This window comes from Orbicella franksi, chromosome 13 (genome assembly GCF_964199315.1).
Source record: "Orbicella franksi chromosome 13, jaOrbFran1.1, whole genome shotgun sequence".
NCBI classification, from domain to species: Eukaryota; Metazoa; Cnidaria; class Anthozoa; order Scleractinia; family Merulinidae; genus Orbicella; species Orbicella franksi.
Window position 1 is genome coordinate 2,221,502 of NC_138157.1, and position 15,824 is coordinate 2,237,325.

At 40.4% G+C, this 15,824-nt stretch overlaps 2 protein-coding genes across 2 annotated transcripts; both read right to left on the reverse strand.

Annotated features, from left to right (window-relative positions):
- Positions 1-7,354: 7,354 nt before the first annotated feature.
- On the reverse strand, positions 7,355-10,530 carry LOC145466387 (protein phosphatase 1 regulatory subunit 3D-like). The gene has a single exon (XM_081450106.1). The coding sequence runs from the start codon at positions 9,548-9,550 to the stop codon at positions 9,017-9,019; it is 534 nt and encodes a 177-aa protein (XP_081306232.1). The 5' UTR covers positions 9,551-10,530; the 3' UTR covers positions 7,355-9,016.
- Positions 10,531-12,583: 2,053 nt separating this feature from the next.
- LOC145466239 (protein phosphatase 1 regulatory subunit 3D-like) lies at positions 12,584-13,147 on the reverse strand. The gene has a single exon (XM_081449967.1). The coding sequence runs from the start codon at positions 13,145-13,147 to the stop codon at positions 12,584-12,586; it is 564 nt and encodes a 187-aa protein (XP_081306093.1).
- Positions 13,148-15,824: the final 2,677 nt, after the last annotated feature.

Below are 15,824 nucleotides of genomic sequence, written 5' to 3' on the forward strand. Positions count from 1 at the left end.
TTACTTTTTTCGATTTCTGTCTTCTCTCGAAGTTTTAGTTCTTTTTTTTTTTTTTTGCCTTTTTGCGGGAAAAATGGCTCTCTTATAAAACTGTTATCACAACACCCCACCGTCACGAAGAAAAATGATAGTTATTGACTAATAATGGAACAAAAGATAGCCAAAACAACTACTAACTATTTGAATGATTTCAGCTTGGTCTTTAGTATGCAGTAATATTCAGTTCTGTGTATCTACCACAAATTTTTATAGTTTAGGAAATAGAAATCAACGAAATCAGATTCACTTAATACTTTTTATGTGCGTCGAGAAAATATTCATGAATTTACTTATTAATAAACTCAAACATTTTATAATTATGACAGTTTTCGTGCGTTTGAAAACAAATTCGAGACAACGAGTCGAATAAAGCACGAAAGTACATGAGATGCTAACAAACTTGACGTTGGTAATTTACAGACTTTTAAAACTGCATTGTGTCATTGAGTTTGGTATTCTTAGTGTGCACTTCTTAAACAATGCATCACCAGCCATCGAAGTAGGTTGAAACTCTATACATTACATTGAAATCTTGCATTTCTATTTAAAAAAAAAAGAAACCAAGGCTTGGAAAACCAGGTGAAAAATTATTTACGGTTTTAAGAAAACACCTTATCCGAGCTAGTGATAAAAATATGTAGTAGAATAAAAATTATTTTGGTAATTGGTAATTTAATAGGCCGAAAAACCTTGAACCAGGATTGCCCTTAAGTGCACATTTGAAGGTCTTTAAAGACACCGGGATTTAGTAAAGTAGGTTGTGATGAATGATAACCTGGATGTAATGTGGGTGTGATTTTATGTCATCGGAACAGCCAAAATTTCCAAACTGAAGTTTCTTTATAGATTGTTATCTCTTAGAAGAGTCAAAGAATCACATTTATCTTTGATTTTTATTCATAATCAAACGATGTACTCAGCTGTTGATTTTACACGTCCATTAGGTTATATGTACCATCTGAAGTCGCTCGTCCCTTTAGTTTAGACAACATTTGCATGGATAATTGTTAATTTTAGAATGAAGAGAAAGCAGAGATAATGCAGTGATTGGCTGATTGAAACGAAACCTCTAATGGGCTTCCATCGAAAACAGATAATTCACCTGCACCCATGCACGACTCAAGTTCGTAATCAGGATCATATTTTTCCGCTTTATTTCATCGTTCTTTTCAACTAAACATTTTCTCGCATACTCTAAAAATCAACAATATTCTGTAATATACCAGAAACTCAGCTAATGTTGGCAAAAGTTGATGTTAATGACACGAATCGTTTTTTTTTGTTTGTTTGTTTTTTTTGTTTCTCGCTGGCGTTTATTTCATTGTTTTCTTTTAAAATAATTGTGAACCATGCAGCCAGCTAAGTCAACAGTTGACGAGAAACCGTTTGTGCTTTTTAAGGTCCCCTTTCTTCTCTGCTCAGCTGAAAGAGACAGTCATTATTGGACGGTAATGCTATAATTTAGAGGCTTAAATAATCACAATTTTTTTTATAATCATGTATGGTACGATTGCCTTGGTTTATCTAATTATGAAAGAAAAATATTCTGAACACTTTTGTTGATGTCAACTTTCTTTCCCGAGGTGAGCTTGTTACTTGTTAGATATGACAAGCCAGCGACAAATGTCTGTTTTTTTTTTTTTAGATCGCCTCATTTTCGTTGTCTGGTGCAAAAGTAAAATCTTTTTTTTTTGGTAATTTTCCTTTTTTTTTTTCATTTGAAAAAAGCTCACTTACAATATATAATTACAATAAATTACTTACAATACAATTCTTACAATAAACTTACCTACAGTACGTTAATTACAATAAAGGTGCTGTTAATTGTAATTAACGTAAAATCATGCACGTGTGCTAAATTACGCCGAATGCAAAAGGTACTTCACTTTTTAAATAATTGTTTTACTCCATTTAGAAGTTAATGGTAGCACACATTTGTTTGGGACTTTAAATTTCACCGACAATAACAACAAACATGATTGCTTTCCAAGAGAAATACTACTTTTCTTAAATGCTGTTACATCATTGGAATTGACCTGTTTTCGCCAAGGCCAGTTATCACTTATTTAGTCCATTGCTGATGTCCAAAACACATTCAGGGAGACAAAATTATACTTTTACCATTTTTCCATTGAATTTTAAATATTTATCATTTGTACAGTAACATCAACACTCCATCCGTGTTTTTTCAGTTGATGTTAAGATGGATTACGTAGGTGTAAAATGAATTTTTGTAAGTGGCTGTGTCACAACAATGCGCATGTCTTAGCGACATGGAAGTTTGATGGGCAGATCATTAACTGTATTCTGATTTTTGAGTATTTTCATGAAGCAGTGGGTGTCATTCGCAGTGGGGTGATGATTTCGTTTGTACGAAAAACTCTTACTTGCGAAGGAACTGATCTTGTGGTAAAACTCTTATAAGTCATGTTTACGGCAGTTTATTAATATGCAGTGGCAGGTCTTTTCGTTGTGCATTTGATTTTTGTTCGCGAGAAATAAACTATTTAAAAAGGACCTGACTCTGTCAGTGATCATACTGAAAGATAGTCATTTGCAAGTGCAAAAAAGGAAATATCCCGAGTATTTCGACAGAACGGCGGCTTATCTCAAAGTAGAAATTAGAAACAACACTGTTGAGAAAAAACTATGTAATAACTTTGGTGGACGGATAAATTTAAATACTTATTGAAAGCCTGTACAATATCGCTGTCTTGCGAGACGAGGGCACCTTAACCATAAATTCTGATCTTGATCCTGAAAAAAGGTTGAGCCACCAAGAATTCTCCTTCGTAAACAGGACGCGAAAATATTTTTACGCAAACTGCATGGATCCGCCACGAATATTCTAAAAAGCCCAGTAGGGACGAATAAAGCAAGTGTGTATGTAAGCAGGTATAAGCAGACCAGTTTATTTTTTCAAAATCTACCCGAGTCAAGGACCGCAACATTTATTAGCTCGGGCTTCATTAGTCCTGTCACGGGGGAGATGTCTTATGATGTAGCTTCTTTCATTAGTAACTCTCATGTCTCTCATTACAGCAGTAAATTTATTGATTGACTACCAATTTTCCTGTAGGATTTGAAAATAGCTCTTTTAACGTAATAATATATTTCTGGCTGCGTTGGTGCCAAGCCATGCAAACCATAGTTGACACAAGCAGGGTCTCATGATGTGTTTAACATGACATTTATAACGTTGTCGGTACATGCAGGGCAGAAGAAAAAAGCGCAGCTGAAGTCCCTTACGAATGATGGCATTATATCGACAGGTGAGTGGAACACTGCCCTAGCTCTGACCTATACTCAAGTGTAACATCTCTGACACAGCAGTGCAGTGCTATTGAAACTCAGGGGACGTGGACGAGCGACTCAACCCTGGAAGAGCTGAGCAAGGCCATCAACGGCCTGCGACCAGGGAAACCTCCAAGAGCGCAATGGGGCTTCTGCTGAAACAGCACGCACAGTCTGTATTCAAGCATGGTTTATAATTGTCTCGCAATTTTCCGCATGCAAAATCCAAAATGAGTATGACCTGCTAAAAACACCCATAATTTTAGCTTTAAGGGCTTATGATTCAAAAGCGGCAAGGTGAAATTTTTTTATATTATCAAATTTTGATTAGCAGATAAGACGCAGCTTTTAGCGAACTTTTCAAAAATCTGTTCATGGGGTTCATATCTTAAAGTTTTGAAAATTTTCGAAAATTACAACGTGTTCACCAATTACTGAGCATTTTTTTGATACCATGATTGTAGCATCAACTGTATAGTAAAAAGTGGTTTTATCGACCCATCAAAATCTAAGTCTTGGAAAGTGCTGGAAACTTGTACACCATAACAGTTGACCTTTGACTGAGCAAGTCTACAATTCAACAACTCGTGTCTGAGAAAAAAATCCCAACAAAATAAAAATTAGGGAATAAAATTTTCAATTTCAAATCGGAACGGCATGCACGTGATTCCAATCCGGGTGGAGAGTTTCGCGCGCTTCACTTGGTGCTTGTTTACTTCTTCGTCCCGAGGTGAAGTTGCAGTCGGTTCAGGACTAAGTATTCCGTACCCGTTGTTGAAAGCCCGTCCCTTTTTTGTCACTGCACTTTAGGTATCATGAGTGCCTTGCATCAGTCTACTGGAATCACGAGTCCAGAGTGTCGACTGAATAGGGTGGTCCAATTCTGACCGGGTCAGTACTTATCGCAGGACTTCCGGCTCTAACCGCCAGAGGACTGTGTCTGTATTCAAGCAGGGGTTGCATTTTGTCGTTTGATGTTACGCATTCAAATTAAAAAAAAAAATTGCTTGAATTGTGTTTTCAATTTTGAGAGAGAGATAGGGATGGATGTGATTATCATGGTAGCTGTATTCATCAAAACAATATCCTGTCCAAGTTGACGAATACAACTACCATGATTCCCTGCAGGCGGATTTCATAGACGGAATTGCCCATTGTGATAAGCAACGAAAGTTTGTTTTTCGCACTTGCAATTCACTGCCCTGTATGTTACATATGAAAAAAAATAAAAAATACAAAAATACAAAACCTGTGCTATTGCTTTCCTGCATGTATATGTGTCTCTGTCTCAAGGTTCACAGGCAAGGCCGAAAAGTACTTGTAGGTACGTGGGCCATCTGTGTTCCACTTCGCGAACAGTGGAGACTGGTTTTTGGGTCTTTCCTGAGTTAAACGGAGAAATGCATTGTGCGAACAGCATTGCATGCTGTCTCTTTATTCTGCGAAAGTAAAAATGTACCAAAAGCAATATCAGACGGCAAAGGCAACGAGAACGCCACCAAACAAAAGGTTTAATGAGTAGGACAATAGCTGTACACGTGCGTCATACGTCTTGGTACATTTAATTTCTTTGCCGTCCTTTGCAAAACAACAACGCGAAATGACTACTTTCTGCGTAGTCTGAGGAACGCGAACGACGACGGCTAAGTTTTTGTATGTTTCTTTGGCATTGAAGACTAGCATTACATATTTAGCTTGAGTAAAATCTAAGATCAATAGACGCTCTGAACAGATCTAGACATTTGCGAAATGCGAAGGTAAAATCATATGTTTATTTTTTACTAGGCGTTGTCCTTGGGGTCGCGGTCGTCATTGGTTAAATTCCCTTATTTTGTTATTCAGCACCTCACTGGGGGCGTGCACGGAGGTGAGGTACTCTATACGGCTACTATAGTTTCGTAAAAGAGCATCATGCGGTAAGAGCAAATGGAACTACATAACTTAGAGAAAATCTTAACTAGCTGAAACGAATGAAAGTTTATTCTAAAGAATGATAATGACGCCGAGGATACTTGCCTGGCCAATTTTAAGATGAACGAATTCGATGAATAGGGTTTATCGTCAAAGGGCATATATCGGATTGTAAAAATTAGAAGACAACTTCGACTGGTTGCCAGGACCAAAGCCGAGAATAACGTCTTACCAAATACTCTTTGCTTTTATGGTGAACAGAGGGTTCTGCGCTTAATCTTCAAATTTTGAGATCAGGGTCCAAATGGAAGAAGACGTCATAGTCAAAACGATGGCTAAGCTTATTAGTTCTTCTGACACGATCGCTGCGCCAATTGCCTGCTAGATTCTCTGGGTCCGGCCGTTGATAGTCGTATTAAGCTCACCCTTGACTAGAGGCTATATGCAGGAGAAATCAAGCAGGTTACAAGCCATTGCATGTTTCACTGGATTAGAATTCAACACTAAGAAAACCAATATCGTGAGGCTCAATAGCAACTCCCAGCATCAAATCTTTATGAACGGAGCACCCTTGGAGGATGTGGACAAATTTGTCTGCCTTGGTTCTGAGATGGGGAAACCAGCGGAGGAGAGACGGATATCAGCAGGAGACTATCCCTTGCCAGAGGTGCCTTTGTAAAACTCAAACCATCATGGAATTTGTAGTGGTCAGCGGTTCTTACGGGCGCATGCTCGTATCAATAAAACGTGTTCTGTGCATCCGCCATCTTGGGTATCTTGTTTTCTACACTTCCTACACTTCAGAATTCATCAGCTTACCGCTACAAGACCAAACTTAAAATCTCCAAGAGTAATGTCCTAGCTGTTCTACGATATGGCGCAGAAATATGGAAGATGACTGAACATGATGCCTGCCGATTGGACAGAATCCAGAGAAGGTGCTCGAGGAAAATTTTTCGAATCTTCTAGCCAGAAAAGATTACTAACAAAGATCTATTCTTAAAAGCTGGGATGATGCCTGTTTCTGACATGATTACAGATAAGCGCTGGAGATGGTTAGGCCATGTTCTAAGGCTTGAGGATATCAACAATGCTAAGGTGTCTAACATGGAGCCCTGAAGGTAGAAGAAGGAGAGGTAGACCCAAGACAACCTGGCGTTGAACGGTTGAGAGTGAATGGCGCAGACAAGGCTTTACCTCGTGGACACAGATTGAAAATATGGCGAAAGACCGTGCAAGGTGGAAAGAGTTGGAGCGCGGCCTCACACACCACCGTGAGGTGTTAGAAGAATGATGATGATGATGATGATTAGAGGCTCCAAAACGCGAATTAAATAAAGAAATAAAAATATCTTTAATTGACCATTCCCCCAACGGGGCTTTTCAGGGCCAATGAAACCAAATGATGAAACAAATAATACAAATGAACATATCATGGTTAAAAATTCCATCTGGCAGGAGGCATACCAGTTGGCTATTTACAAGCGTGGCCGAGCAGTTGGTCTACCGAGAAACAGCTTCAGCTTAGTGGTCAGAGCGAGACTTAAACCTGCGACCTCCGGAATTCCGGCGCCCTAACCACTCGCTAATTCTTACTTGACTCACAGCTAAGAAACACAAAGGAAACTCATGAAGTCAGGGAACATTCCAGCGATGTTATTTTCAAAAAAGATAAAGTTTGCCGCCCCCTTTTTTATCGTTTCGGAGGGGATAGTAAAGCCAGTCAAGAGTGTCACATGCACAACCTCACATGCTACCTTTAGCTCACCTTTAATATTCACGAAATCCTTGATGTGAGCGCAGTTCAGACGACGTGAAAGATGAAGGTGTGCAAAATGCAGATAGGAGGTATATCCCCCTGAGCGGGATAATTCGTTATTTCGTGTTCCGGCCAAGTGTATGCGTAACGTATGCTATAGCCTGGGAACCGGCTCTCGTGTTTGAGCCAGTGGCGGGAGCGGCGAACCCACGAGAGACATACATGTAAGACGAAACGAGTCCAGTTGAGTTGAGTTGAGTTGAGTATTTAGTCGAGTCGAGTCTAGTTTCTAAGCCCGTCCCCCCCCCCGCCACCCCCCCCCCGCCACCCCCCCCCCCGCCACCCCCCCCCCTCCACTCGCGTCGCCCTTAAACTCGCTCGCGCGCTAAAGCAAATACGGAGCGCTTGAGTGCGAAACCCAGACACTAGAACCTACTCGCGGGCTACGTATGCTTCACCAAGATGTGATGAGACAGATCGCAGTCTCTTGATGAGAGGCTTGGCAGCTTAGTACAACGCATTCGAGGTTTCCCTCACTGGCTATCAGGGCTGTAGTTCAATATTGGGTAGCGGGGGCCAATAACGATTTGTGTTTTGTCACTGACACTGAAAGCATAAGAACGTTTGGGCATTGAACACTGAAAGAACATCACTGAGTAAGTGGGTTTAGCTCAATAAAAGGGGCTCCTAGAGAGAGCGTACGCGCTTTATTGCTTTAGTAAAGGTAGCAAGGAGGTTTTTCGGAACATGTTCCCCATTTAGGCTCTTTCAGAGCATTTAACAGGGATGGATGGGGCCTGTCCTCGTAGATTCCTCATTGATTAGTTTTGTCGTGCACATTTCAGAGTCACATGATGTAAAAAGACATGAAACTAAGGAACGAGAACGTGACATAGAAACAAGTAAGACTACGCTCATAAGAATATATACCTCCGCAATTGGCAGCTGTCACGCGTGACGCGACGGAAAGCGTGAGAGGAATACGGCCTCACGCGAGCGAGCGAGAAAGCGGTTTCTCATATTCGTGCGGCAATTTTTCCTCTCGCGCGTCGCGTGTTCTTGTCGGTCACACTCGACGGACTACTATTCAAAAGAGAGGCATCTCGTAGTCTGCATCTGATACAGAGCGATACACCAGTTTCTAGTTTCAAAGCAAAAACACTTGCCAGACATCAGAGATTAACATGTGATGAGGAACGTACCGCAACACAGAAGCGTCAACAATCATTTCTGGTTTTGTTTTGCTTTCTGTTATTTAAATTTCTGTTTTGCATCTTGTTTTTGTTTTAACTTTTGTTTTAATTTTACCTTTGGTTTAGATTATAACATTGCACAATACGATTAACAAGGCGTTGCGTTTGTCACCTATATTCATTTACGTTACAATTTGCAACGTGGAGCACCCACAACGCAGTCACGCGAGGTTAGTAGGTCACGCGATGTTCGGTAAAAAATATTTACATTGTTGTCGTGGACATATTCATTGATTGTCTTTCTGAATTTTTGTAAAGATGAACGGAAGATTTCGTGTTAGATCTTAGGGAGAGAAACTCGGTTATTCGTAAAGATTTCGATCTTTGTAGCTGCGTCCTTTGTCATCCTGATGTTACACTATTCACCGAGAAGATTGTTAAATTAAGACTTTAAAACAATGTCTTGTGAGATGGCAGCGGTCATTAGCTGTTGTAAGCTCGAATATTCATTATTTCGATTTTAATATTTATTTAGTTATTTTCATTCAACGCCGCCATCATATATCCACTGCAGCGGAATAAAGTGTTGTGGAATATACGCTTTCTTAATCTTGGATGGCTATTGATATCGAAAACTGTTTAAGAAGGGCTGAGTGAAGTCTTCTTATGTGCTTCTCCTCCAAAAGGCTGTATAGTAGCTCTGAAACAGGTCTCGTCGTTCCGTTTATTTTCGTTGTAAAGACAACTGACCCTCGGGAGCAAAAAATATCACCTGCGATCATTACCTCCCCACAAACCAGCTGACTCAGGAACCAAACAGTTAGCCTTCACTTACAAGGCGTACCGAATAGTTTTTGTAGAAGTTATTGTCCCAGTAAACGTTTCCCCTCACGTTGTAACGAATGGCGAACTCCACATTGCTCGTTTCTTTCAAGAGAGATAGCAATGGTATGCGAAAAAAGAACGTATCCATTGTCCCATCACTTGAAATCGAAAGATGTTCGGCGGACTCCTCGCGAAACGTTTCCCAACCATCCCCGGTGTATCGTACCACAACCTCTTTTTTGTAAGCGATGTTCAACACTCGCACAAAGCCGATGATAGCTTTATCACAAACTACGCTTTCCAGACAAATGTACTGTCGTGTGACTCTTTCAAGAAAATCGTCTTTGTCGACTGGTTGCTCAAACAGGCATGTTAGGTATCGCCGGTGAGCTGCGATCGGCTTTGCCGGAGCTTTATGGTCTTGTGAAAAGCAAATGTCTGTCAGGCTATTCCTCGGAGAGATTTCTACCACATTGACCAGCGAAAAGCCCAATAAATCGGCAAAGGTGACTCTTTTCTTTTTTCCCATTTAGAAGCCCGTGAAATGTTTCACACTTAGGGCTTCTAGCGGGAATGTTATCCAGCTCAAACGTTCAGCGATCGGTTCGGTAAACAACATTCAATCGAACGTGCAAGCATGCACAACTGTTCACGTGAGCAGACAGTCTCCTGCACGTGCACAGAGATAACAGTAATTTACATAAACAACGTTAAAAATAGATCAGCAAATTAAGTTTAAGTGTAGTGATGACGTTTTTCGCGAGTCATGACATAAATCGTCGAGTAGGGGCGCGCTAGTAAGTTTGCCAGGGTCGCGTGATTATGAACGAACGATCGAAACCAGTGGAACAAGTGGAGCAAGGCATGTAAGTGATTCGACCATAATGACTCCACTCTTGCGGGTATACGTACATCAGTAAATGTAGCTGGGCATTGAATCAAAATAAAAGCAGACTGTATGTAATTATGTAAATGATCAAACGAAAGGCAAGTGCACCTGCCAGGGTGCGGTGATGGATTTTTGTCGAATCGTGTCAAGCAAATGATGTCGGTCGATTCCTGCTGCGAAAATCGGTTATTACTAGAATTAATTGCTAGACTAAGACAAAGCAACGAGGGCGAGGAATGGGGCTGAGTCCTGAATCCCTCACCTCACCTCCAAGCCCCTGATAAAACTATTTGGAAGTTTACGAGTAACGCGGGTGCTGAGTGGTTGATGGAGGTGGAACAGAGTTTTGGGGGCTCCGCACGAGGACAAGATTTTCAAAATCCTGCACTGTGATTGGCTATTCGACAGGATAAGATGGTAACAAGATGGAGCAGTCTTGCCTGCTCGGGGATCCGCACGAAAATGTGTTCTTGCAATTTGTGTAGCAAAATAAATCTAATGGATCAAGCTTGTGCCTCGGCTTAAAAGGAATGAGGCCAATATTTATTCATCTTGACCTCACTTTTGGTCAATAATCCTTGTTTCCTTGCCATTAAAGGTCTGTTGTAAGTAAACTACGTGACGGTGAATGTATCGTCGAAAAAAACCTCATCAGGCCTGTCTCAACAGTTGATTCCTGATCCGGTCCGCGCAACCGAAGAAACAGATGCGGCCAAAGTTCAAGTTAGCCGAAGTTTACTGGCGTTGAATTTTGGCAGCTGGACAATACAAGTAACAGGCGAATCAGTCTGAAATTATGCTGAAATGAACACTGAAATTTTGTTAAACTTAAATTCTACATTCTACATTCTTAAATTCTACATTCATCGGAGGGTAAACGTGAAGGCATAAGAAGTATTCTTTGACCTCTGCTCCTTGGAAAACAAATCAACTTGCTCCATACTGTAGCTGGGAGAAATAAACGGGTTTCCCCTAACTAAAATAACAAAAGTGTAGGCAACGTTTAACAACATAAAAAGCGATCTCTGGTGCTATTTTACGTAAACATGACTACGCTCTGGATGAAAAAAATCTTTGCTTTTTTGAAGGGTCACCTGCAGAGCCCCTCACTGAAATGGCATAACAGGTTGGGGCTGGTACTAATCTAATGCCTTTTGAAGTTATAACTAATAACGCGACAGAAAGATAGCTGGACAATATTACGAACGTTACAATGATCACGCTCATGCTAGTGAGCCCGGAAAGGCTGAAATATGTTTGTTGTTCTCAGGTACACTTTTCACCTACTACGAAGCAAAGATATTTATGCATAATATTAACAACCAAGTTATATTAACAATCAGTTCGTAAAGGAAAGGCCCGGGGACGGAGGAATGCCATATAAAAGGGACGGGGGTACTTGTCGGAAATTTGGAAAACAAAACCCTACGAGGTACCAAGATCCTGTTTCGTGGGCGTGGCTTGAGATGTTTTTCACCCCTAACAAGTACCAGATCTAAAATAACACTTTATCTCCTGTCATATATTATTCGGCTCAATACCTTAAAAGATAGCACAAAAGCTCCTGCAGTGGTCCTTTTGGGCTGAGCACCTTAACAGGCACCAAAACCGCGCTTTTAACCCCTAAAAGGTATGACGAGCAACCCAGTCCTTTTTATATGGGAGTCCCCCCCCCCCCCCCGGGGGGAAGAAAGGTCGCAAAACAAGTCTTTGTGCCGACAAACGGCACCTGGTCACTTATGATATCACAAAATGTCTCCACAAGAGACAGTGTTTATTAATTACATTTCAATGTTTAAATGGCATTTAGACAAGCTCACTGAGAAATAATCAAGCTGTTCAACAGTGACTGTCATTGTATAGTATGGCAGGAGTTCATTACATATGGAAGCTCCGGGTGATGGTTAATCTTTTCTACATGGTGTTTGTGCGATCTCCGTTCAAGCTTTTGGGTCTATAAAAGAAAGTCATACCATTCTTTTATACTTCTACATGATTTTCATGCTCAAAATTTCTTCTTGAATTTCATTCCTCTAAATTTCAAGCTCTCTTGCGCATCCTCTTTGATACACTTCTACTTGACACACGAGAAAATCAAACAAAGAGGTTAAGCTTGTAACTGACTTTCTATAGCGATTGGAAAAACCTTCAGCACCATTTCGTCAACCTTAAAAATTTCATTAGCTGAATATTTATTGAACATTTCCTACCCTCCTTTTTCCCGTCAGTTTTAATGTCACTTCACACGATTTCCTAAGAATAGTAAACATCATTAATTTAGAGGGATTCCCAAATCGCGATGAAATTAAATCACTACTAAAATAATATACATCATACATATTATACTATGACAGCAAAGATATTCTCAGTTTCAGGCAGCAAAAAGACCACCCGGTTGCAAATTGAGCTTAGTCGAGCGTGGTGTAGTATATGTAGTCAGTGGTGCATGAAGTGGAATTAGTGATTGTTGTAGTTGTAGGGGAAATGGTGCAGTTCGTCAGGTATTAGAATTAGTGATAGCTGAAGCTCTATAGTATAAATAGTGTTAGTTAAAGTTTTAGCAGTGTAGTTAGCGGCTTTATTGGTGAACTTCGCAGTTGCATTGGAAATGAATCGAGGATAGTCGAAGTTGCAGGGGAAGTGGTCCACGGCACCTCCGAAGTTATTGTTGACTTAACTGGATTCAATGCACTGTATTTTATAATTGCTATTCAAGTTATTGTCCCAAAACTCTTGACCGCCAATGCAATAACGAATCGCAAATTTAATTTCTAGATCGACGGCAGAATCCATTGGAACTGTAACACGAAACCAGAACTTATCCGTTTTTCCATCCATGCTTGAGGAGAGATAATCCGCCCAAATATCTCGATAGGACTTCCAGTTATCTGGCGTGAATCTCACTATCACTTCTTTAGCGAAACCTATGTTAGTTACTCGAATACTTCCAGTAACAACAGAGTAATGGCATACAATGCTTTCGAGGCAAACATTCTGACTGTAAACACGTTCGAAGAAAGAGCTTGTTTTATAAGGCTCGGTAAAACTTGGAGACAAGTACTTCCCTAATGGTTGTGGACTTGGCAAACTTCGGCTGTAGTTGTTGTTGACGTTCCACAAGTTACTGGTGTAAATGTTAACATAATCTTCTCCACTGTGTGGTGGAATTATTTTTACAAATTCGAGCGTGAAGCCAGCCGCATCTGCAAAGGAAACTCTCTTCTTGATCTTAGACATACAGATGCTGCTTATTTCATTCATCCGCTTTCGCTTGATACGATCCGTCAAGTGACTTTTGGATAAAGTGAAGCTTTGCGTTTACAATACATCTTTTTGAAGGGTTCACCCACAGAGCCACCGACTCAGCGCCGTGGCGTAACACGTTGGGGCTGGTACTGAGATACAATGCCTTTTGAACTCATAACTCCCATATAGCTAACACACAACGAGAGTTGTACAAAAATTACGAACGTCGCGACTAACTCATGTTAGTAAGCCCGAAAGGAGCTAAAATATGTCTGTTACTCTCAGGTGCACGACTCGCTTGCCACGCAGCAAAGATATTTTAAAATGCTGAAAACTAACAACCAAGAGGTTATCAGTTCATGAAGCAAAGGTCGCAAAACAATTCTTTGTGTTGACAAATCACACTCATCACTTATCACTAATCGCAACAGATCACTTTGAAATAGATCTAGTGTATCCTGCAATATAGGAAAGAAGCACACTATTACGAACGATGTTGAAGTCGCATTTAAACAGGCGCAGAAATAATCAGTTTAGTTGTTATTATCATATATATTAGGTTAATGTTCTGAAAGGATGTTTGTGATTTCGTTTTAAAAGTCAGAAATATGTTCAATTTCGTGGTGTGCGAACATGCGCATTTGATACGTTTTAAGTGCATAACAGGAAGTACTCATATCACACTTTTAAGTACTGCCACATGACTCACGATATCGCATTTTCATTGGCAACTGTTCAATTGAATGGTTCCAACGTTCAAGCCTTCTCATTTCCATTTCACGGCATCTACTACAGACAACGGAAATTGGCTTTGGTTACCATGTCATCGGCCTTGCCTGTTTTTACCAGCTTACTTCAGCACCTGAATATGTAATACCCTCCTTCTCCTCCACACCCCACCCCCTCCACTCCGTTTAATGCTTTTTCAGTGAGAGGAAGTAAACAAAAATAACAAAAACACAAGATATGGCCTATGTGTAGGCTCTCGTACGTTGCGGTACAAGCAAACAGGTAAGCCGAAGCGGGCCAGGCCCCGACTCGCTCCCCACGCCGACTCGTCTCTCGCGTCCTCTCCTTCTACGCGTACGGGTCTCCGCAGCCGTTGTTAAACCTTGGTAGAGTGGAGTTACATACTGGTAACTTAGTACACAGAAATAGTGCTAGCAGTTGTAAATGCTAGAGAAGTTTATATATGATGTTAATGAAAGTGGCATTGGAGGAATTTTTTGCATGGGAAAGTAGTAAAATGAGCTGATACAGTTTCAGCTGTGGAAAAGGGGTGGAACTAGAAAGTCATTGTGTTATTTGTAGAAGTAATAGGAGTTGCTCAAGTTTTGAATTTGATCATAGTTGCAAAGACGTTTTAAACTGAGGTAGTGGTAGTGGAATAGTTATAGGGAACGGAGACTTAAAGTTGCCGCAATCTAAAATCAATCAAATCTTCGAATATCCGTTGGCTACATTCGGGCTATATATAAGTCAGCACGATCCGAAATATCTGACTCTTAACTTGCATGATTCCATTTCAGCCCTTCTTTCTATATTGTTGGGACTCAAAATCCTGAATTAATTTTCATAATTACTAAATCTAGGGCTGTCACTTGTTTCACTACCAAAAACCATTTGTTCCATTTCTGCCACTAATTCCACTACGGAGCCACCACAGCCAATACAACTAACTATATAACTTACTCCAACTCCACCAAACCAAACATTGTCACTACAACTATCACTTCCTCTCCTACAATCAACCTCAACTCTATACCACATTTACTCCATAACTGCCAGAACAAGTCGATGTACCACTATCACCATTATGGCAATTCAATTGTCATCTGACTGCCATTATGTTCAATTAGCATAGGCACTAATTCCACGGGAACTAGCGCCCTAAATGCCTTTACAACTCAGTAGCGCTATCACTAAATCCACTACCTCTTACTACAAGTAGTATAGTAGCAAATCATGAATTAAAGTTGAAGTGACCATTGCGCAGCTACTTCTACTGGAAAACGCACAGGTAGTTGTGTAGTTAATAACAGTAATGAAACAGTGGCAGCTGTTTGGTCATTGGTAGTTGAATGGCAATTGGGGAAGTTGCAGCAGCAGCAACAGTAGTAGTAGTATCGCAACGTTCGAAGAAAACAATAGTGAAGAGGCTGGTTAGTAGCTAGCGATATGACGTTCTGTCATGCACTATTTCATTGACAACGTAAATCACAAAGAAAATATTCACAGAGCGTCGTGCTTCAAAAAGAAATTACTTGACGGTATTTGTCTGACAATCATCGTGTCCATAAAAAAGACACTCAGTGACACTCATTTCGTCTGAAGCCGGGAAAGCCTTCTTAGGGTGTCTTAAGTCACTATTGACATGTTATAACTGTATCGATTTTTTAATTTCAATTCAACTGAAGTTATTCAGTATCCCCAATGCAAGAACGAATCGCAAGTTTAATTTTTAAATCGACCGCAAAATCCAATATAAAACCAGAACTTATCGGTTTTTCCATTCATGTATGCTTCACGAGAAACATTCCGCCCAAATATCTCAATAGGACTCCCAGTTATCTAGCATGAATCTCATCACATCTTAAGCGAGACCCCAGGCTATGTTTGTCACTCGAATGCTTCCAAAAACAACAAAGTCATCTCATACAATGCTTTC

Bases quoted from the DNA above. Each gene is read 5' to 3' on its own strand.
- LOC145466387 (XM_081450106.1), bottom strand. From the start codon at position 9,550: ATGGGAAAAAAGAAAAGAGTCACCTTTGCCGATTTATTGGGCTTTTCG.
- LOC145466239 (XM_081449967.1), bottom strand. From the start codon at position 13,147: ATGTCTAAGATCAAGAAGAGAGTTTCCTTTGCAGATGCGGCTGGCTTC.